The 22,229-nt window shown below is 44.0% G+C and overlaps 4 protein-coding genes across 4 annotated transcripts; 2 read left to right on the top strand and 2 right to left on the bottom strand.

Annotated features, from left to right (window-relative positions):
• Window positions 1-210: 210 nt before the first annotated feature.
• Window positions 211-3,326, top strand: grtp1a (growth hormone regulated TBC protein 1a). Its single transcript, XM_061275680.1, has 8 exons — window positions 211-339; window positions 1,134-1,285; window positions 1,361-1,519; window positions 1,595-1,719; window positions 1,790-1,886; window positions 1,973-2,145; window positions 2,204-2,389; window positions 2,461-3,326. The coding sequence occupies exons 1-8, from the start codon at window positions 281-283 to the stop codon at window positions 2,554-2,556; spliced, it is 1,047 nt and encodes a 348-aa protein (XP_061131664.1). The 5' UTR covers window positions 211-280; the 3' UTR covers window positions 2,557-3,326.
• Window positions 3,167-7,283, bottom strand: lamp1a (lysosomal associated membrane protein 1a). Its single transcript, XM_061275676.1, has 9 exons — window positions 6,872-7,283; window positions 5,508-5,614; window positions 5,190-5,409; window positions 4,948-5,109; window positions 4,653-4,864; window positions 4,440-4,565; window positions 4,292-4,358; window positions 4,054-4,221; window positions 3,167-3,974 (listed from the first exon to the last, which is right to left on the bottom strand). Exons 1-9 carry the CDS (start codon window positions 6,930-6,932, stop codon window positions 3,835-3,837), a joined length of 1,263 nt encoding a protein of 420 aa, XP_061131660.1. The 5' UTR covers window positions 6,933-7,283; the 3' UTR covers window positions 3,167-3,834.
• A 1,236-nt stretch (window positions 7,284-8,519) lies between these two features.
• cul4a (cullin 4A) lies at window positions 8,520-16,037 on the bottom strand. Its single transcript, XM_061275990.1, has 20 exons — window positions 15,394-16,037; window positions 14,841-14,956; window positions 14,614-14,717; window positions 12,472-12,541; window positions 12,317-12,390; window positions 12,085-12,247; window positions 11,930-12,019; window positions 11,767-11,849; window positions 11,572-11,639; window positions 11,346-11,464; window positions 11,064-11,256; window positions 10,785-10,889; window positions 10,579-10,689; window positions 10,381-10,466; window positions 10,191-10,298; window positions 9,943-10,056; window positions 9,773-9,878; window positions 9,519-9,691; window positions 9,288-9,440; window positions 8,520-9,214 (listed from the first exon to the last, which is right to left on the bottom strand). The coding sequence occupies exons 1-20, from the start codon at window positions 15,527-15,529 to the stop codon at window positions 9,119-9,121; spliced, it is 2,268 nt and encodes a 755-aa protein (XP_061131974.1). The 5' UTR covers window positions 15,530-16,037; the 3' UTR covers window positions 8,520-9,118.
• A 180-nt stretch (window positions 16,038-16,217) lies between these two features.
• Window positions 16,218-21,744, top strand: tgfbrap1 (transforming growth factor, beta receptor associated protein 1). Its single transcript, XM_061275988.1, has 13 exons — window positions 16,218-16,478; window positions 17,682-18,397; window positions 18,469-18,663; window positions 18,751-18,905; window positions 18,987-19,069; window positions 19,142-19,322; window positions 19,391-19,551; window positions 19,793-19,850; window positions 19,926-20,069; window positions 20,166-20,303; window positions 20,498-20,657; window positions 20,744-21,210; window positions 21,289-21,744. Exons 2-13 carry the CDS (start codon window positions 17,701-17,703, stop codon window positions 21,475-21,477), a joined length of 2,628 nt encoding a protein of 875 aa, XP_061131972.1. The 5' UTR covers window positions 16,218-16,478; window positions 17,682-17,700; the 3' UTR covers window positions 21,478-21,744.
• The last annotated feature ends 485 nt before the right edge of the window (window positions 21,745-22,229 follow it).

Raw genomic sequence — 22,229 nt, 5'->3', positions numbered from 1 at the left:
CATATGGCAGCTACAATGGCCGACTGGACTGGGAATCTGCTAAGCGATCGAATTTAGAAAAGGAACGAGGAATTAAGGAAACGCTGTTTTCCATTTGCGTGTAGCATGCGGAGATCTCCCGTTCGAGAACATCCGTGTTGTTAAGGGGGAAAAAAGTCAACAAAGAAAGCAATTACTGAATAAATAAACTACCTGAAACTCAACTTGAAGGGCGTGATCGAACGCAGTCTGCAAATATCTCGGGGAGAAACGGACCGAAAGTAAGGAGAACGGAGAAGACATGGAGAAGAAGAAGACGACGAGCTCCTACGGCGACACAGCCAAAGACAGAGTGAACAGGTAAGGAATGACGTCAAAATTCGGGATTTTAAAATGAACAAAAACGGCTTCCGTATATAAACTGTTGCCTATCGTAATTGCTATAAAATCGTAATTTCTAACTTTATTTAGCATATGAAGAAAATGTAAAAATGCTAAATATTTTTATCATCATTTTATCATTCATATTTATACCCAACAAATATATTCAATACACGCAGATGAAACATTTTTTCTTTTCTTTTTTTTTTTAATTGTCTGATGGCAAATAATATAGTGTTGAACTTTTTCACTCAACAGGAAATAATTTCCCAAGCCAACAGTTGCCACTGCCTTTAGCGTTACCTGCTTCACTGAAGTTTGTTTTGGCAATGAAAATGTCCTAAACCATAACAACCTTGACTTTATTATGACTTTACTTGCTCGCTCGTGACATTTTAAATATTATTTTGTCTTTAACATCTAGTTGGGTGATTTATAACCTGTTCAAAACACATACACTGTATACAAATACAATTCTTAGGATAAGTATTTAGTCTGATGGAGGGGTTAAGATAAGAAAGCTTATCATGTTATGCAATCATCTTAAAGGTACCGCGTCACGCCATCCACTGTCACTATAGCAAAATATATTTAGGTAACGAGACAGAAAGCCAATCAAATGCGATCTGGTCAATAATTCATCATGCACTTTTACTTAATATTTTGTCTTGTTGCGTTGTTTAAGTACAATCTATACAAGAAAAAGAAGTTTGTAAATAAGTGTTGATAATCAGTCATCTGTAAAAATCCTCAATTTGCCTAATATCATCCAGGGTGGATCCATACGGCTTTGAGCGTCCAGAAGACTTTGACTATGAGTCCTATGAAGAGATGATGTCCGAGTATCTTGTTGTGCTCACTCAAAGGTCCATCAAGTGGTCCAAACTACTGCAGAGCAAACGCAAGGTGCAGAGGAACGTGAAATGTGAGTGTCAATCGTGCAAGTGACACAACAAGCTTGTACGGCACACGGTAACCCGCCATGTTCCTTCTGTTCCAGTGAAGCGTTACATACGCAAGGGGATACCCAATGAGCACCGGGCTCTGATTTGGATGGCGGCGAGCGGAGCTCAAGAGCAGTTGGAGAAAAACCCAGGCTACTACCAGGTTCTGCTCAAAGCCCAACATGACCCCAAACTGGTGGAGACCATCTGCACAGGTTAGCCTGTGGTGGTTTTGGTTCACGCTTGATGGAGGACCTTCCCCTACTGACTCCTCTTAAATGTTTGTTTAGACTTGAACAGAACATTTCCTGACAACGTGCAGTTCCGAAAGACATCTAACCCGTGTCTGCAGAAGTCTTTGTCCAATGTGCTGCGGGCTTACGGTCACCACAATGCCGCTGTGGGTTATTGTCAGGTAAATGGTAAACATCATGTCCGCTAGTCTCTTCTATAAATGAAGAATTGTACGTTTTATTTGCTCTCAGGGCATGAATTTTATAGCTGGGTATCTGCTCATTATAACAAAAGATGAAGAGAAGTCTTTCTGGCTGATGGACGCGCTCCTCGGTAGGATCTTACCAGGTGTGTGGTCAACGCTATCTCCAGTACGCGCTTGTTGCTATTTTCTTCATCGGAATGTTTTTCTTTACGTACCTCTCTGACGGTAGACTACTACAGTCCAGCTATGCTCGGCTTGAAGATAGACCAGGAGGTGTTGGGGGAGTTGGTCCGAGTCAAGTCCCCCGGAGTCTGGAAGGCCATGATGGATCACAACGTCATGTGGACTCTTGTGGTGTCCCGATGGTTCATCTGCCTCTTCATAGACATTCTTCCTGTGGAGGTGAGGGTTGGACTTATCTCAAATGATTAGAAACGATTCAGCATTGCTTCTATTGCAGACGGTTCTACGGATTTGGGATTGCCTGTTCTACGAGGGCTCGAAAATTCTTTTCCGCGTGGCACTGACGCTGATCCATCACTCCAGAGTTCAAATTGAAGAAGCTCAGTCCTTGCCGGATATATGCCAAATTTTTAAGGAGATCACGCGCGGAGCGTTTGTGGAGGAATGCCACCCGTTCATGCAGGTAAGACAAGATGGAACAAGAAGACCGGCAGTGATCTCCTTCTTCATCCTGTTTTTTTTTTGCTATCCTAGAAAATCTTTACTGAACCTGGAAGTCTACCCATTGCAACGTTGACCAAACTCAGAGCAGCGTGTCGAACGCAAATTACGGCTGAGGAGGCAAAATGAGTTTTGTTTGCTCGTGCACATTTGAAAATTTCACTGAAGGACCAAACGACTTGTTTCACCTTCACCTCCATGTATTGATTTCGTCGTCATCATTTCACCGTTACGTAAATGGAATAGTATGTGATATTTATTACTATGTGAATGTAACACTATCTTTTTAGTTTACACATTATTGTGATTTGTTTCTTGTTTTTGAGAATGTTACTCTGGAACCAGTCAAAATCCAGGTTTCATTTATTTCTTTGTTTTGTACACTTTGAGCACGCTCAAGTCCCGTTACTATCACGTCTGCCTGTTTTTTTTTTCTTCTTTCACAAGTCACCAAGATACGCAAACAACTTTTAGATGCATAGGTCGTTTTACATTCAATTGAAATCTGCAAGGGTTCATTTGACTTACATTTCCCCTGAGGTCCACAAAGTTGGAAGTCCGGTGCTGAATCTTTCCAAGTCCAATGGCTGGGCGAGGACTTTTCTTTTTTTTCCACATCCATTCCTGTGTAAACATTGTCGAAATAAACAATGATAAACTGCATTTCGAACATTTTCACCTCCGGCTAAGTCATATTTTCAAATGACACCACATTGTTTACAAACTCCAAAGGGGTATATTCAAAAGGAATCACCACCCAAATGTTTATTGTTTTAGTTGTATGCACAATGCAAAAAAAAAAAAAAGACTTAAAAGCATTTTCTATAAAAATAAAGATTAAATCACTCACTAGTTTCTTTGAACACTTTTTTTTGGAGTTGAGGATATCAGCAAGACAAGGCGGCCTTAAATTGTTGGACCACCACACAATTGAAAGACAAAAAAAAAAGAATAGGCAGTCACGCTTCACTGCAAAAGCCTTGTGAAAGGAGAAACATCTGAGTATTTATTAACATGGGAGACTCAACTCTGGAATATTTGAATATAATGTACACGTTCTTAGCTGTCTTACAAAAAGGAACCATCGGTTAAAAAGACATTTTTAACATTCAGTTTGTGATATTCTATTCTAACTAGCGGGAGAAAACACAGTTTATAAATAATTTACCCATCTGAAAACAAGCAACACTTTACACAAAAAGAATCATTTCCAAAAAGATAAGGAACACCTCCCCCAGGTCAACATGCTGCCTTCTACGCTGGACTCAAACTTAACACTTAATTGCATTTGGCATTTCTTTTATCAATCCAGAAAAAAATGTATTCTCCAAATAATACAAAACAACATGCAGACACGGCAACATTGTATCCACTGACTAACGCTTGTGCCTGCAGCTCAGGTTCTGTTCAGATTGTCTGATACCCAGCGTGGCTCCTCTTGCGGCCGATCAGGTACGCAATGAGAACGATCAGCACCAGTCCGGCGAGGGCTGCTCCGACGATGATGGGGATGAGCATCTCGTCTTGATCCATCTGACACTCCTCGGCTGCAGATGCAAAGATGGATGATAAATGACTTCCTGACATCGTATTGAAAAACACGAAGGTCCAAAGAATACACTGTACCTGTGGCAAACTGGTTGTTGGTGAGGCCAAAGGCTTGAACCTGCAGCCGAAATGTGTTGAGAGAGAAGCTTGGCACCACGGCCAGAGTTTGCTCCGCGTTGCACATGTAAGAACGTCCCTGTGTGGTACGCAGGTAGTTCAGGCTGCTGTTCCCGGCTGAAAAGGGAGCTAAACAGAGACACGATTGAGTCTCTTGAAATTTAAATCCTACAAATTGATTCAAGAGTTGCTTTGATACCTGTCATATCAGAGCGGTTGGCAATCATATTTATCCCGCTAAGGTAGTATTTGCTGGCCGTGGAATTCTGCAAGGACAGTTTGGATTAGCGACCGTGTCCGCGTACAAATTGGAAGTAGCTGGACAGCAGCGTCCAGTGTACGGTTACCAGTGTAAAGGTGAGGTTGAGTGCGGTCGTCCCGCCCTGACTCAGAACTAAAATAGCGTTGTTGGCTTCACACGATCCAGAAGAAGTTGTCAGATTAGGAGAGAGATTAAAAAATTCCTGAACAGTCTGGGACGAGATAAAAGCGCAAGACAAATATGATGTTAATAATTGCAGAAAGATGGAACATCACGACGAGTTCCCGGCTTCCACTACCTGATTCTGCGCTTGAGAGACATAGGAGAAATCGAGCTGCAGTCCCATTTCGGCCAGGAGACAAGCTGTGCCGTTGCTGTTGCTAATGGAGTAATTCCCCCGTTGGGGAGGTCCGGGTGGTGTGGGTTCTGGCGCCGGTGTGATTGGAGGACGGACGGTGGTGCTCGGAACGCTGGTGGTGGTAAGCGCCTGATCTGCGGCGCATATCGTTTCTGGACACACGAAAGCGAGGATCGTTGAGTGACCAGGCAGGAACGAATACAACCTTGAGCAGAACTTTTGTAAAATGTCCTACCATCTGAACTCAGATCATTTTGTGGCATGTAAGCTTCAAGTCTCATATCAGAGAAGGTGACCGTTTGCCCCCCGACGACAACCGAGATGGCGCTCGCACAATGGTAGGTGGTGTTGATTGCTGCCCAGATGCCGGCCGAAGCGGACAGAACAGTTACCACAGCTGGGGAAAAAAAAAAGAAAACAAAAGGATAACTGGACCTCTCAATTCAACTGGAAAAGAACCACAAGCTCTCTTCTCACCAGAGCTGTTGGCATCGGGGAAGATGGAGGAATCGCTGAGGTTGTACTGCAGCATCAAGGAAGCCACATTGTAAAGACTTCCATTGGTTGAGAAGTTCAGCCCCAGTGCATGTCCGGATCCAAACGCTGCCACCAGCCACGGGCTGCTGCTAACTGAGCCGCATCTGCTGCTTGCCGCGTCCACTGTGGTCGTGTTGGGCAGCGGCACCTGGACGCTTCTCTGAGGAGAGACGAGTGGTTGATTCGCAATCGGAACAGATGTGAAGGTGGAAGCTCAGAAGAATCCGTTTTTTTTTTTTTGGCTTCGGCTCGACGTACCGAGGTGCTGGAAGTGTTGTACGTGATGGTCAGCAATGCGGAGAGCTCAGCCTTGATGCACGTCGAGTTCCTCTCGCTCACTTCAAGAGTAACAGCCTGAAGCAAGCCTAAAAGATTCAAATCAAATATTCTAACATAACTTTTGGGCCAGAAAGGCATTTAATGACTTTTTATTCAAAATAATAGCTGACTAGCTTTTAGTTTCCCACCATGTAAACAATGTGATTGTGGTCCTGATGTACCGTATTTTCCGGACTATAAGGCGCACCTAAAAACCTAAAATTTTCTCAAAAGCCGACAGTGCGCCTTATAGTCCAGTGCGCCTTATATATGGACCAAATTCCTAAATTTAAACTGGCCCGAAGCATTGTGTCATGAAATCAATCATAAGTGGCCCGCTGAAGACTATGAATCATGGATCAAAAAGACTATGGATTATTAATTTGTGATTACAAAGTCATTTGTTGCGTCTGAAGTTGAAATAAAGAAGCGAAAATGGAGAATGATTCAATTTGGATTAAAAATCTGACATGATGCATCAATGGTGCGCCTTATAGTCCGGTGCGCCTTATATAAGGACAAACTTTTAAAATGGGCCATTCATTGAAGGTGCGCCTTATAGTCCGGTGCGCCTTATAGTCCGGAAAATACGGTAATTACACACAAAGCGGCTGTATTATTTGTCCTTTACTATACACAAGTTAATTTTGGTTTCGCCCCAACCCCCATCACACCAGCATTTGAATACTGCCTGCTGAAACCTGAACCTGTTGCCACCTCCGTTCACCCTGTAAACACAACACACAGTTGACGCAACCCTGCAATCAAGATCATTGCAGGGAAGCAATAACAAAAAATAAACATTTATTATTCTGCAGATTTGTCGGTGCATCCGCGTCACCGGAACAAATAATACTATATTCATTGGCAAGTACGACAGAATTAGATTGACTTGCATTCAGCAAGTGGGAGTATTTTCCCTGTTGTGAAACTCGATATGAAAACCAGTAGCTCAAAGCAGCACACAGAAGTCACATGAAGCTCTCAGATGACAATAAAGCTGCTGCTGCACATGAACAAAACTCAAATGATGAATTACAAAACAACACAATACAAGTCCAGAGACTTCGAGTGTATTGTGACCCACTTTGACAGCTTTTGTTTCAAAACGGACGGTGATTAAGCTAAATGAATTAATTATTTGTATGATCAATAACCAAATGCAGATGGAAAAACTATTACGTCATATGCTCACCGACGTACATTTGGTGACGGACAAATTGTGTTTGCTAACATAAACGAATATTTTTATGTTGCATGCTAGCTGACACCACTTGTCGTTCGGGCAGCTGCAAAACACTCACCAAACACGGCAAACAAGACGCTGAGGAGCAACATCGAACCACAAGTCATGGAGGGTTTCATGCTTTTCACCGTGACAGCGCAAATCCTACTAATGTAAGTTAAAAAAAAAAAAAAATGGAGAGATGTAGCGATTAGATGCTGCTGGCCCGCCGCTGTTCAGTCGCAGGTGGGACGCCCGCATACAAAAGTGCACTTCGGTTGCCGAACTGTCAAATGAAACAACGATGGATGAGACGACGCCTAGTTCTTTTGTAAATTAAAGATACATGTGATAGTTATTCTGCGCCGTGCCGTTGAGAACGGCGCTCTTTGTGAACGTTAACCGGCGACTACTTTGCCTTGAAGCGAAAGCTATGAAACGTCATGTGAACTGGTAGCGTCGGCAGCCAGCTTGTCACGTGAGCGCGGCCCCGAGCGCCGTTCACGCGATACTTGCCCCCCACGCGCGCGCGCGCGCACAGAGTATACAGTGATCCCTCGCTACTTCGCGTTTCGTTTATCGCGACTTCACTCCATCGCGGATTTTTTTTTTTCTAAATTAAAAAACCATTTAAAAGTCAAAACAAAACTTCCTTTAGGACAATTTAGTATTGCTCCAACTGTTCGTTTACATCCCTTTAGAAGTCCGTTTTCGCGTGTTAACACGATCGCGAATTACCATCTTTCAGCTAACTCGTTAGCCGGCCCAGTACTTCTTGTTGGTGACCGCACTTCACGGATTTCACTTATCGTGGGTGGTTTTTGGAACCAATTTCCGTGATAAACGAGGGATTACTGTATATAATTGTTGTTTATATCTAAGGGTAATATGTGGAGTTTATACATTTGCATGAACTCACACTGATACGATATGATAAAAATGAGTTTGACACCCTTGAACTAAAATATGGACATTGATGATATTTTATTATTAGGCCGACAGGATATAAAGTGTATAATTCAATCTTTAACAAAAGAAGAGAGTAGGTCATGTCCTGGGGGGGGAAAAAAACATCCTGCCTATTCCTATTCTTTTATAATCAGTAGAAAAAAGGTTGGTTGCAGAAAACACGGCCGTTTCTCCCACAAATAGTAAACTCATCTATAGTGGGACATCAATGTCATCTTCTGGTGGTAGTTTCAATTTCTTGGCATGCTTCTTTCAAGAATTTACACAACAATGCGTGAGTTTCTGGAAGAGCTTTCTTGTCAGCACCCCATACATAACTCAATTGAGTGCATTAATATAACACAAATATTGTACAATGAATTGAAATCTATAAAAGGAGAAATGAATAGAAATTTCATTCACATCATTGTACGACTATATTCATGAGGTTAGTAATATGGCAGTCCAGTCTCACTCATACACACAACTCAGCTCCAACGTGCAGTTAGTGTGGTCAGTCAGCTGACAGGCATCAATTCACGAGGGAGTGTAAAGCCCCAGCAGAAAGGCAGACTGCTTTTAATATTGCTCTTCAACACTTGGCATAATCCTGCAACATTCTCCTCACACCTCTTGAACAGCAGACAAAGCTCATTTAGAAACTGAAATCACATTGCTCTGCGGACCACCTTTCAGTTTCGCAATGTGCGCTTTACATGTAGTTAAAAAAACGGTAGCGGAATCCTCCCGGAAAATAAAAGCACGTGGGTGCCAAGTCATTCATTAAATGTGCTTTTATTTACTTTTGTCATTGTAACATTGAAAACAACCTAATAATCATTTCAAATGAGGGGGAAAGAAACCAGCATGTGACACTAGAGCAATTTGAATAAACGAACAAGATACCCTCAAAAATAGTCCAAAGTAGTTCACCTGCATTGTCATCAGCCACAAACATAACAATCGAATTTTACAAACTTTATAAGGAAGGCGGGGGTCTTGTGGAAGAACTTAAACAAGTAAAATTAAACACCTACCCCTGCCAAAAAAAAAAATCACGCTCAAAATGATTTCAGAGCAAAGCGATAGAGGGGAAAAACAAACAAACCATCCCCTCCCACAGCAGTAAAACAAAGCAAAGTGAAAAGAAAGTGCTTGTCTTTTGTTAGGACACCTGCAGCCCTCCTCTCAGACTTAACTCCAGAGCCATCGCATGTGGGACAAAACCCAGGCAAGTCTGGACTCGGGATCAATAAATCATCAGGATGCTGCGCCCGATATCGTGGGACCAAGAAGAAACTTGGTGGCTGAAGGGTGGTGGGGCCAGCCGTACGTACACTTAACGAATACATGGCTTTACAGTGCTGCCGCCCTCCCCTCAGGCGACGTAGCGGTACTGGTTCGGACTCTCCTTGTCCCGCTCCATGTAGTCTCTGTCGATGAGGGACTCGATACGCTTTTTCAAGTCGCCAGGCTACGGGGAGGAAAGCGAGTCGGTCGTGAGCGCGCATGGACGTGTACTGAGGGAGGCGATTTTGATCGGTCACCTTGACGGGGAACTTCAACTGGTTGTAGAGCTCCGACACGAGTAAGTTGTGACTCAGAGTCTTCCTCATCTTCATGATGCGTACCACGGCGGCGTCGATCTGATACTGCCGGTCTTGAAACACCCGCTCTGTGGTGCTGACCTGCTCCTCTACCTACAAGGGGAAAATGTCATTTCATAGCAAAGCAAGATTGGATTTGCCGAATGGCCGCGACACGGAACGTCTCCTTACGGTTTCTTTCATTTGGATCTGGTTGATCTTGATGCGGAAAAGTTTGTGTTTGAAATCGCTATTGAAACTGAAACGGTCTCCGTCCTCCACGTCTTTCCCCCGTGGAATCTTATTGAGGACGCGGGCTTTCCCACAGGCCAAGGACTGCAATGTACGTTTGAGCTCGCCCTCCTCTGTGAGAGAAGGCAAACGAGAAGAGGTGTCCCTCAGGGTGTGTCTGCTCAATCACCTCCTCAATAATGAAGACCACTAACCTATACCCGTGGCAGTACCGATCTCCTCCATGCTGAATTCTTCACCCTCGTTGAACATCAGCACCACTAAGGTCTGGAACAGGGAGACCTGCAGCTCCTTCCTTCCCTGGGGGATTACGAGGAAGGTTTTCAGGGCGGTTCTTCGGAGCTACAGTGACAAATGAACTCACTTCTTTAAACTCTGCCTTCAGCACAGCGTGGCCGAGTGTGGGCTGCCACTGCAGTTTTCTCCCGCTGTGCTTTCCCAAGTAGAAAAGCTTAAACACTTCCTGGAGTTTTACCATCTATATTAAATTTAAAAAAAAAACAGTACCGTAAAGGTCCGATATGATGCGAAGCGTAAGCAATATCTCTTGAATATGGTTATTGTCTCGTCGATTGAAAAACAACTTGAATATCTCCTCGATCCGATACTTACTTCTGAGGGCAAGTGGACTTCCATGGGCAAGTACGAAGGCCAGTAGCCCATGGTCAGGATGTTGACGGTTAGTTCGATGTTGCTTGGCTCGCTTTGGTTTTGCGTGTACTGAGAGGAAAGAGCACAAATTGACATGACCTTGTGGCATCGGCGGGTTACATGTTTAAAGAGAGCACCGTGTGGACAGCACCTGCTTGAACTGGATCATAATGTCTTTGGAGAGTTCCATGTCCTTAAACATCCCTTCTAGCTTACTGGTAAATGCTGCTCCGCATTCTGGAGGAAGTCAACGGCACAAACATGAGCGCTACAACGTGTTTGAAAAGAGCATTGCCCATCCAAGGATGTACAACATTTGTAATGATGCCATCTTGGATTGGAGGCTTACCATGTTTCAGCTTGGACAGCATTGACTTTTCAGCATCGACCGAAGCACTCTTGCCGACCAGCAGACGCTTGGCCAGGTCTTTCTTGTAAAACGCTTCAAAGACATCTTTTCCTAGATGAGAAAACAAGACGTACGCGGTGAATGCGTGTCGCCGCAGTGAGCGTCACAACTCATTTTCAACGTGCCACCACAAATGTGTAACTCACCGTGAATGAAGCGGAATATGATCATGATCTTGTCGAGAATTCTCTCCAGCTCTTCCTCTGTTGACTCTTTGTTACCGGCTCTTAGCTTCGAATCCACGTATTTAGCTGGAATGGAAGTTGGCGGTTAATAAATGCTGAAGTTCCATTACAAAAAAAAACTTGGATGATGTAACCTTGAACTTCCAAATAAAGCATCGAAATAATGAGAGTACAACAATTCATTTTGAGGTTTTTTTTTTCTCAAGGCATTGAGTCAAACTCGTTCTTAAGCCAACATACCGATGAGTTCTGCGGGCTTGTTAGGCCTTTTGTTGATAAACGTCTCAAAGGCCTCCTTCATGGCATTGATGAAGCCTTCGCTCCGTGCAAAGCAGCTCTGAGCCACATTGTCCATCTTGTCCTTGAAGTCCAGCAGCTCTTGTACCATGTCCTTGTCTTTCTCCGGTGTGCAAACAATCTCTTCGCCAAAGGTCTACGGAGAGGAAGGAGATAGTGGAAGGTCGACGGGGCAGTGCGAGCGGGCTGTGCGTATGTGTGGGTGGCAGGAAGCGATGAGCACACCTTGATGTAGTCCCTCCAAAACTGCAGCAAAGTGGGCAGTCCGTCCTTCACCTTGCTGAACAGTTGGTAAAGTAGGGCCAGCTCCGTCACACGGTTCCCGTCCAGAAGAATGCTCAATCCTGTCACAATGTCAAGTAAATTGCCCTTATTATATGATATTAAAATTGCTAATCAGAATTGCATTCCATATAATGCACACAAATGAAATGTCCGTGGGCCAACGTACCCTTTTGCAGTATTGTGGACATGTGCTCTCCTAAAAGTTGTTTTTCAACGCAGTTGATGAGAGGCTTCCTATAAAAAAAGGAAATGGAACAAAACATGGACACAAAAGCACGTACACCGGTGACCAATATTTCTCACTGTCTGGATTGAAATGGATTTTTCCGTGGTACTCTGACAACGTAAATGCGAGTATTACTGGGTGCTCAGCTCGAGGTAGCTCACGACGCGATCGTTCTCCTCCTCCAACCGACGGGCCACGTGGTGCAGGTACTCGGGCACCTGGTGGCACGGAAAACACGCATCGATGCAAAATAGCGGCGCCGGCGTTCGTCCGTGCCGACGTCACGGACGCCACTCACGTCTCTGTCTTGCATCAGACGCTGTCCCTCCGCAGCGTACAAGCGATTTGTTTCAGACAGAAACCGCTCTTCGAAAGCCACTTTATAGACCTACAAAGGGCATCGGATGAGAATCAAACGTCTGCTTTCGGTACGCGTGGCGCTCAGTTGTCTACCTGGAGGTCCGAAAGCATTCCCAGCAAGCTTCTCAACAGACTGCGGTCGGCTGTCTCGCCGTTGCGCTCCAGTTTGATCTGCTCCAAAATGCCTTCGACGGCACGCTTCTGGACCACGCTGTCACTTACGATGTGGACACGGAACAATTCCAGCCCGGTATCCCTAAAAGGCACCAATCATCAAAGTTGTTATCAATCACCTCAACAGAGTGAGTGGTGGAGTCACATTTACCAGATGGAGGGGAGCAAGGAGCTTTGCAGCACATACGTGCGATCCAGGAAGAGAAAGATGCTTCGAATCATTATCTAAAGAAAACATCCGCATTACACATAGTGTGTACACTCAAAATGTATAAAAAAAAAAGCAAAGAGCCGGTCAAACATTACAGTTTGCCGGCAGTGATCCAGCCAGCAGCGATTCATCTTCTTCAGGAAAGAAAGATTGTCCATAGACTCTGTGAACTCCGTCTTAAGGAAAAAGAATCTTTGAATTGACCAAAAATTCAACCGCCGGTAAATATGGACATACACTAGCGTTCAAAAGTTTGGGGTCACAAAATTGTTTGGGTGGCCCCAAACTTTTGAACGCTAGTGTAAATATTATTATAATAAAATATTATGAATTAAATATTATAAATTATATTTGTATAAGATTATATATAATCTATGAATATAAGTATACATATATATTAGGGGTGTAACGATTCATCGATACACATCGATTAATCGATATAAGGCTCTACGATTTATTGGCATCGATGCTAAACGTAAACATCGATTTATATCGCCGCGTTTTAGACGCGACTTTATTTTGAAATCCAGTTCATTGTTGCTTGCTTCCTCTTTCCGGGAGCAGTGGCGCGGCGGCGTGTTGAGTTGTGAGCAGAGCAGGCACGTGAAAGGGGAGTGGACAACTAGTACACGGCTCCTGGGCTGGTGCTATGGCTCGTGTCCAAAAAGACGAGGAAATTGGCTCCCCTTTAGGCTTCAAGTCATTCTTTGGAAGCACTTTGGATTCCAAAGAAAAGATGGCTCAACGGACAATTAAAATTATTGTAAATAAATAGTTCAGTAATGCACTTTAAAGTTAATGGTATTACAAAAAAAGAAAGAATATTCATTTTTCTTTACTTATATGAGAAAAAATATAGGAATTTGATAAAGTTCAGTGTTAAAATAAGCACTTTGTATACTACAATACTCTTGTAATTTCCTAAATAAAGAGTTTGCAGTACCCTGTTGATTTTGCGTATGAATTGTTATAAATCAGGAGATTGTTCTATATTTTTTATTTAAAAAAATATAAATTCTCTTGGTATGGCGCCGTGAGTGGCTGCCTCCCAGCAGTGTTCTCTCTTTTCCTCTTTATTTCCTTATTTTCTCCTTTTTCTTTCTGTCTTTTTGTCCATTCGGCGATGCCTTCTACCGCACCTCGGTACCTCTTCGGATCGGATATTTTATTTTATTTATTTTTTCTTCCTGGGACCGGACCGGGATCATCGGTCGAGGCCGGCGTAACTCTACGACGGCTTCCTGCTTATCCGACCAGTGATGACCGGGTCCCTCGCATTGGCCTTGCAGCCGCAACACCTGTGGGGAGTCCGCTCCCTCGTGCTCGTCGGAACCGACGACTTTCGCCATGCTAGCCCCGTGGTGGCCATCTGCACGTCCCCCGACAGGGTGCCCGGGACGCTGCTCACACGTTTGCCTGCTTTGTGATGTTTTCACCGATTCACCACCACGGTCCATTGGGCACCGTTGAACTGGACTGCCCTTACACCTGTCGATGGACCCCGTGGAGGCTATTTTGTGTGTTTTGGGGTGTTCTCTTGTATTGAGGGGTGCTAGGTGGCCGCTGTTGCTTTTTTTTCCTTTGTCTTTTAGCTTTGATTTGCTTTGATGGCTTTTATCTTGTGCACTTTCTGACTTTCTTTGTGGCGCCGTTGTGTGGCAGCCTTGTGAGAGCCTATTGAGTTGCGCTCATGCCATCTGTGTGTTTTTTGTATACCCACTCTGTGGTATGGATACTGCTGGGGCCTGAATTTCCCCACCCCTGGGGATCAATAAATATTCAATCAATCAATCAATATATGTATTGATCGTAGAGCACTATATCGTGATGTATCGTGAATGAATCACAGCAGGGTTTAAGATATCGGCAAATATCGTATCGTGGTTCTTTGTATTGATATATCGTGACAAAACCCGCGATTTACACCCCTAATATATATTAAGATTTTTTACACAGAAGATTATATATATAATCTATAAATAATTATCTAAATAAATATATACACTACCGTTCAAAAATTTGGGGTCACCCAAACAATTTTGTGACCCCAAACCTTTGAACGGTAGTGTACCTCATGGGCATAGGTGACATTATTTTGCTAATTTACCACTATGACTGAGATCCTCCAATGTTAAAAGCAAAAAGTCCGGATCCGAAAGACAGCGAATCCCTTTGTCGAGACTAAAAACAACGCCGATGTTGCAGCAGGTAGAGGGAGACGAAAAAAAAAAGGATATTCTCTGAACTGGTAGATCTGGGCCTGCACGTGATCCTCGCATACCTGCCGTAGCTGCTTGTACAGCGTGGGCGAGACTTTATACGAACACAGGTTCTCCACAGCCTTCGGCAAAATGGGGAGAAAAAAAAAGAGAAATCAAATGATCAGTCAGCCTGATGGATATAAAGGATTTCATTTCATTCAATACGGACTGAAAGGGAACGTTGCAATAAAATGACAGCAAACCTGATAGAGCTCTTCAAGGCTGTACTTGATGGATGTGCTGTTCTGGATGGCACTGACCGCATCTCGCAGTTTCAACCAAGTGTCCTCAGTGTAGTTCTCGGATAATTTGGGCCGAACTGTAATCAGATAAAAAATAATTGGATTATTTACATTACGCCGCTTTATTGCTCACTTCAGCTGAACGTTAGGTCAAACTCTACTGAATAAGTCATCGTGTGCTGTAATATTTTGAGAAGATAATCAACTCGTAGAGAAGATCCCAGTAGTAGCGCTCCAATTGTTTCCCTCTAAACGATTGAGTTCTACTAAAATAAGGATGACACTCAACACGTGTACATGAGCTACAAAAGTGTCCAGCTCAAAGTGCCTCGTACACAAACCTCAACAACATTAGCGTGATCTAAAGTTTAAAATATTTAAAGCATTTCATGAGAAACTACCCGATATCATTAATAAACACCTGTTATAAAATCATACGTTGATGGGAAGTCGTCATTCTGTCTTGAAATGATAAATGGGGTCACTGTAGCTAACATGATGTTGAGAACAATACCTTTGAAATTTTTTATGACTAATTTCTTGGAAGTGCCAGATTTTCCAGAAGACATGGAGGATGTCCTGGTCATCCCGTTGGTGTCCGTTAAAGCCGAGAAGTTGGCCCTCTTCTCCTGTCTGGTGTCTTCGGCCATGATCAGATTAGCTCGAAAGCTTAACGTTTGCTCCTTCCAAGTGTTTTTGCCAAGTTTTTCCTTTGAATGCCCAGCCGTCTAGTTAGCATATAAAGCGTATTCCTTGAACCGCGTATCTTTGGTGAGGAGAAAATATGCCGCGGTCTTCATACAGAACATCTGCGAGAAAGCCCTGAGTAATGTTAGGTCGCTCAAGCAAATAAAACAATAAAGAGCAAGCTAGCTAGCCAACAGTGTGCTTCTGTGACTGTAGCATACTTGAGGTAGTAGCCGCAACGCATTAGCATCAGTGCTAATCCACAAAACGTTTGATGAGTTGGTTAAATTTCAACATTTTGACCTAGCGAAACTAAATCGAAGCCGCGTATTGATTAGGGTTTGTGTCATCAGTTCGTGTTATTCATGCTGACAAGAGTGGGACGATTTCTTTCTTTTTGTTTTTATTTGTTTTGCCCAAACGGCTAGCTTGCACAACAAAATGGCTTTTCGGTTCATTTGGACAGGTGCATCTTGGGTAAAATGTAAGCGAATTGCGTTCAAGTGCACTTTGGAAAAAAAGTGTTCTCAAGACATGACATAAACTTTATGAATATATTTAGATGATGCCTTAAAGAATAACATGAAAAGTGTATGTAATGTAATTAATCATCGGGGCTTCGATTTTTTATTTTTTTTTGAAAGCAAGCGATTGATTTAGGAACACGGGTTTCCTGTTACTGAATGGTCTTGAATGCAACTCTGAAGAGTCAGCTCAAGTGAGAGTGGATGCTTTGGGCGGTGTTTAATTGTGGGTTGACGAGATCTAGCGCCCCCATTCATGCCATATCCCTGCGGTGTTTAGTCACCTGTCAAAATGGACCTGTTGATATTTGTCTGTCTTTAGCTTTTCTGGTTATTTTAGTGCTAAATCCCTCTGTTTCCAGTCTGTCTCGGTGAGGACGTCTGATCGGTAAGTTATGCCAGCAAGCATGAGGGGAAACTGGGTAGAGTTGGTACACATCGATCGTCTTAAGGGGAAAAAAGGCTGTTTTGGAAACGTTGTATTTCTTCATGTAAGTGTCATTCTACTTGTAAACCTGTTTGATCATATTATAAAAAAACAAAAAAATAAAAACATGGCCAGTCACAAAATGCTTGCTAGCACTTGCATCAGAGCATTCAGTAGAGGCTAACGTTAGCTTCCTCTTCAATGAATTAAAAACAAGGCAAGATTTCCTCACGACTGTGTCGACTTGCCACGCTGTTCAATTTCATTGTGTCACGTTTGACCAACGTCAACAAGTCAATCCCGTGACTGAACTTAGCCTCCATGATTTTGACAGCCTAGCTAGCCTCTAACGTTAGCATTTGAGGGCGTAGCTTCTGTTTGTATGTGTGCTGTAGCTTGTAAACATCACAAGTCATAAGTGACACACAAAATAGTGTAGAAAGGATAAAAAGGAACAATTGTCTTATTGTTAGGCTACATCAGATTTTGGACCTAGCTAAAATCTGGAGTGTGCATACAGTAGAAGGAAATAATGCAGTAGGTCAACTGCATGTAATGTAGCCTACTAAGTGCCAAAAACTGTGGATAGCAAAACCTCTAAACGGCTTTCATTTCTGACACTTTTTGCCCGCATGTAATATATCCCTTTCAAATTTGCTCAAAATGTCATTCAGCAGTGATATTAATAACTGTATGAAGAGTACCGTATTTTCCGGACTATAAGGCGCACCTAAAAACCTAAAATCTTCTCAAAAGCCGACATCGTGCCTTATAGTCCAGTGCGCCTTATATATGGACTAAATTCCTAAATTCAAACTGGCCCGAAGCATTGTGTCATGAAATCAAGCATAAGTGGCCTGCTGAAGACTATGAATCATGAATCAAAAAGACTATGGATCATTATTTTGTGATTATAAAGTCATTTGTTGCGTCTGAAGTTGAAATAAAAAAGATAAAATGGAGAATGATTTGATTTGGATTAAAAATCTAACATGATGCATTAATGCTGCGCCTTATAGTCCGGTGCGCCTTATATAAGGATTAAGTTTTAAAATGGGCCATTCATTGAAGGTGCGCTTTATAGTCCGGAAAATACGGTAATCTATAGCCATACTGATCATTCTTGAACAGACAAAATGACTCCTGCCGTTCTTCTTCCCCTAGTTTCAATGCCTTGACCAAGATGAGCGTGAAGGCCTTCGAGCTCATCCCCGCGGTGGAGCGGGACCTCCTCATGGGCGACAAGGCTCGCATCAACATAGAATGTATAGAATGTTGTGGGAAACACTTGTACGTGGGCACCAACGATTGCTTCATCCATCACTTCCTTCTGGACGAGCTCACTTCCGCCAAAGGGAAACTGACTTACTCGGCTCAGAAGCAGCTGCACAAATACTTGGGCCTTAAGAAACCGGTGGCCGAGCTGCGGGCTGCCTCCGCTTTGGAGCGTCTCATCGTCCTTTGCGACGGAATACTTTTTCTCGTGGACATGGCGACGCTGGAAAACGTGCCGTCAGCCTCGGGAGGCGATGTCAGGATCCGAGGCGTGACGTCGTTCTGCGTGAACGAGAACCCGGTGAATGGCGATCCCTTCTGCGTGGAGATGGGTGTCCTTTCTTCCAAGCGTAGGACGGTGCAAATCTACACGGTATACGAGGACAGGGTGCAGCTGCTCAAGGAGGTGAGCACACCGGAGCAACCCTGCGCCGTCAGTCTGGATGGTTACTTCCTGTGCCTGGCGTTGGCCACGCAGTACATGATCCTGAACTACAAAACGGAAGCTGCCCAAGATCTCTTCCCTTACAACAGCGACGAGCGAAGACCTATCGTCAAAAGGATCGCCCGGGAGGAGTTCCTCTTGGCCGCACCAGGTGGTCTCGGTAGGTTGCGGAGTGAATGATTCTCCCATGGTACGATGGATCAAGTCTTTTTCACGTCTACGCCCACCCAGGAATGTTTGCCAACGCCGAAGGGGCTTCTCAACGAGCCCCCGTCAACTGGTCCGAGAGCGTGATCGGTGCGGCCGTGTGCTTCCCGTACGTGGTGGCCTTGGATGAGAGCTTCATCACCGTCCACAGCATGTTGGATCAACAGCTGAAACAGACACTGTCATTCAGGGATGGACACATTCTGCAAGACTTTGAAGGTATCCAATCTTTCTGGTGTCTCCCCCCCCATTTTCCAAACAGGATGAGTTCTGACCCATGAGTGCTGTTTTTTTTTTTTTTAAAAGGGAAGGTGATTGTGGCGTCCACTAAAGCTGTGTATGTTATGGTGCCCTTGCCGCTGGAGAGGCAGATCCAGGACTTACTGGCCAGCCATAGAGTGGAGGAGGCACTTGTTCTTACGGAGGGAGCCCAACGAAATATTCCCAAAGAAAGGTTTTTGGTAATAAACAGTCTCTTGATGCTGTCTTCTGTAATAAAAGAGGCAACACAATATTTTTTTGTCTCCTAATTTTGGACACAGATTTTGTACAAAAGGATCCAACAGCAGGCAGGCTTCATTCAGTTTGGCCAACTTGAGTTTGTCGACGCAAAAGAACATTTCAGGTAAAGGTTTCCACACGGCGCCATGTCGTCAAAGGCAGTCGACCGCATTCCGTTTGCTCTTTCCCGCGTCAGGAAAGGTCAGCTGGATGTGCGCGAGCTGATTTCGCTCTACCCACTGCTACTGCCAGCTTCGTCCTCCTTCACTCGCTGCCATCCTCCTCTCCACGAGTTTGCGGATCTCAACCACCTGGCACAGGGTGATCAGGACAAAGTGTTGAAATGCAAGAGGTTCCTCATCACCTATTTGACAGAGGTAAGATAGAAAAGTGATCCTCCGAGGGTTTAATGGCCACCTTTGACATACGCTGCTCTACTTTGCAGGTTCGAAACACGGAGGACGTTAACGGGTGCAGGGAAGATGTGGACAGCGCATTGCTAAAGTTGTACGCCGAACAGAATCACGAGAGCCTTCTCGACCTGCTTGCGTCAGACAACGCCTGCCTGCTCGCAGACTGCGTACCCTGGCTGGAGAAATATCACAAGTGCGTACTATGCTCTGTCATCCCTTTCCTTTCACGAAACAGGTTACCAATATTTTCCCATAAAACTGAAACTGGGCTGCACTTTAGACTTTTTGTTTAATGTTTAATTGAGGGGGCACCTGACTTTGCTTTCGAGAATCATCTGGAGCAATTTCCACCCTAGTACTGGTTCTGTCGACTTTTAAGCATACAATATGAAAAGGAATATACGAAAGATTTTTTTCCTGCTTCCCCGTCGCAGATATTTTGCACTCGGGCTGCTTTACCACTCTAACGATCAGGATCCGGCAGCACTTCAGGTAAAAGCAAACAGTGACGCCGCACTGATGTGACAGGGCAGAATTATTCATGCGCTTTTTTTGTTTTATCTCCAGATGTGGATCCGGGTCGCAGACCTGGAACTGCAAGACTCGACGAGACCCGATCTCTTTGAGTACATTGTCGATTTTCTCAGCTCCGCTGCCAACCTGGACCTTGTGTGGAAGTATGCAAACTGGGCTCTACACAAGAATCCCACTGTAGGTCAACCGCTATTAGTTGCTTGCAGACGACTATTTCCTTGTCTCGTGGAATTTTGTTAAAATGGTAACCCAGGCCTTCATTTTTCTTCATAGACAGCTGTCCAAATCTTCACCAAGAGGTGTGCTGGTCAGTCAGACTTGAATCCTGATGACGTCATTACATTCCTGGAAAAGCACAGGGAGGCTCTTCTTCTCTACTTGGAACACCTGGTGCTTGAACGACGGATTGAGGTAACACTTGGAGTATCTTCTGGAGTAGGACAGAATCGGAGCATCTTCTCAAATTTCTTAAATACAGCATTAGATTTTAGGAGGATTTCTTTTCTAGTTATTTTAACATGCAAACCTATCAAATAAGTGCCACTGTTCAGACTATTTGTGAGAATCTTTCAATTGAAAATTGCAGTTCTGATTCTTGTCGGTAGGAGGAGCAATTCCACACGCATCTGGCAGTCTCATACCTGGAAAGGGTCTTTTCTTTACTGTCAGAGTCTCCAACCAATGAAGAGCAGCTCAGTCGATCCAGAGAGAAACTCCAGGCTCTTCTCAGGGAGTCCAATCTTTACAAAGTTCAGTGTCTTTTAGGTGAGATCATCGTGGAAGCATTCGGATGAAGGCTTGCTCTCTTCTGTTTGATGGGGCGACATCTTTTTTTTTCTTCTTCTGTTTAGGTAAAATCGAAAACTCCGAGCAACTGCTGCTGGAATGTGCAATTCTACATGGAAAGTTGGAGGAGCACGATAAAGCACTCCACATTTTAGTGCACAAGTTGAGAGACTTCCAATCTGCCGAGGCCTTTTGCATTTGGGCCTCGGCTGGTCAGGATTCCGCCTACAGACAGCAACTCTTCCAGCGCCTCTTGGGGATATATCTCGACAAAAGCACCACAAGTCAATCCCAGTCAGCAGTGCGCAATGACAGCAGCGAGCTAGAAATGGCAGCGGTTGACCTCCTGAATCGTCACGGAGAGTCTTTCGATCCCGTCCACGTGCTGAGGCTGCTGCCGGAGAGCTGGTCTCTGCAGCTGCTACGGCCCTTCCTGGGTCGAGCCATTCGGGCGAGTATGCACGCCTCCCGCACGTCCCAGATTGCTCTCGGGCTCGCCCGCTCCGAACACCTTCAAGTACTGCACGACAAGGTGAGCGCTTCGTTCCATCCATCCATGCAGCCGGACATAGCGGATGTAAAAAAAAAAAAAATGTTTTGTGTCCTCCAGTTGAAAGAGACAAAGAAGCCAATTGCCGTGTCAACAAAGAAGGGCTGCCACTTATGCCACAACACCTTCAGCGAGCCCGATGTGGTGTGCCTGCCGGGCGGCGTGCCAGTCCACACACACTGCGCCGGCCAAAGAGTGAAAAACACGCCAACAAAGAGACAGTTACCTAATAGCAACAACCACACGTGAGCCTTGGCCCGTCACGCTCGGTGTCAGCGTCATCTTTGATCGGAAGCGACAAAAGAAAGCGGGACGGACGTGCTGGCTTTTGACAAGGCTGATGACTTTGGGGACGAGAGCAAAGCATCCTTTGCCGCGGGCAGCTCGGACGGCGGACAGACGGCGATGTGTGTGTTGCAAAAGAGGGAAGTTTGGGGGAATAATGAGGTCAAAGTTAAATGACCTGTCCCCTTCATAATTTGACAATAAACAGCACCGACTCTACGCACAACTAGAGCTTCACTGTTGCTTTGTCTTTACTTTTCGGTTTCACTCGGCAGGTCTTAGTTCTGTTACAAAGTGATTTAATGCAAGAATATATCTTAACATGCTTACAACTCATATCTGCGTTAGCCTTATTAATCGAACAAGCATCAATGTTAGATGCAATGTTGAAATTGTGAAGGCTATTTTTACTCTTTACCTTCTGCCTTAAGTTGTGGTTGTTGTAATTAACAACAAGGTTCCCTATTGACAATTATTCACCTTAAAATTAGCATAATTAGTCAAATTGTGACTCTCCAAGCATTTAAAAAGGGAAGTTTGCATTGCGTTATTATATATATATATATATATATATATATATATATATATATATATATATATATATATATATATATATATATATATATATATATATATATATATAACTTGGGACAAATACCTAAAATTATAATGTAACAAATCTAATGCCTAGCAAATAATTGAAATACTTTTGTATT

Source organism: Syngnathus typhle, linkage group LG4, assembly GCF_033458585.1.
Source record: "Syngnathus typhle isolate RoL2023-S1 ecotype Sweden linkage group LG4, RoL_Styp_1.0, whole genome shotgun sequence".
Taxonomy (NCBI): Eukaryota; Metazoa; Chordata; class Actinopteri; order Syngnathiformes; family Syngnathidae; genus Syngnathus; species Syngnathus typhle.
Note: the sequence above shows the minus strand (reverse complement) of the source record. Positions and strands in the feature narration are given on the sequence as shown.

Excerpts from the sequence above, each read along its gene's own strand:
- tgfbrap1 (XM_061275988.1), top strand. The coding sequence starts at position 17,701 with ATGAGCGTGAAGGCCTTCGAGCTCATCCCCGCGGTGGAGCGGGACCTC. Across the intron at positions 18,664-18,750 it reads CATTCTGCAAGACTTTGAAG|GGAAGGTGATTGTGGCGTCC; the intron begins GTATCCAATCTT and ends TTTTTTTAAAAG. Across the intron at positions 21,211-21,288 it reads TTCAAGTACTGCACGACAAG|TTGAAAGAGACAAAGAAGCC; the intron begins GTGAGCGCTTCG and ends TGTGTCCTCCAG.
- cul4a (XM_061275990.1), bottom strand. The coding sequence starts at position 15,529 with ATGGCCGAAGACACCAGACAGGAGAAGAGGGCCAACTTCTCGGCTTTA. Across the intron at positions 12,391-12,471 it reads TGGATCACTGCCGGCAAACT|ATAATGATTCGAAGCATCTT; the intron begins GTAATGTTTGAC and ends TGTTTTCTTTAG. Across the intron at positions 10,467-10,578 it reads GCTGTCCAAGCTGAAACATG|AATGCGGAGCAGCATTTACC; the intron begins GTAAGCCTCCAA and ends GACTTCCTCCAG.
- lamp1a (XM_061275676.1), bottom strand. The coding sequence starts at position 6,932 with ATGAAACCCTCCATGACTTGTGGTTCGATGTTGCTCCTCAGCGTCTTG. Across the intron at positions 4,865-4,947 it reads AAATGATCTGAGTTCAGATG|AAACGATATGCGCCGCAGAT; the intron begins GTAGGACATTTT and ends TCGTGTGTCCAG. Across the intron at positions 4,222-4,291 it reads CAACCGCTCTGATATGACAG|CTCCCTTTTCAGCCGGGAAC; the intron begins GTATCAAAGCAA and ends GTCTCTGTTTAG.
- grtp1a (XM_061275680.1), top strand. The coding sequence starts at position 281 with ATGGAGAAGAAGAAGACGACGAGCTCCTACGGCGACACAGCCAAAGAC. Across the intron at positions 340-1,133 it reads GCCAAAGACAGAGTGAACAG|GGTGGATCCATACGGCTTTG; the intron begins GTAAGGAATGAC and ends AATATCATCCAG. Across the intron at positions 1,286-1,360 it reads GGTGCAGAGGAACGTGAAAT|TGAAGCGTTACATACGCAAG; the intron begins GTGAGTGTCAAT and ends CTTCTGTTCCAG.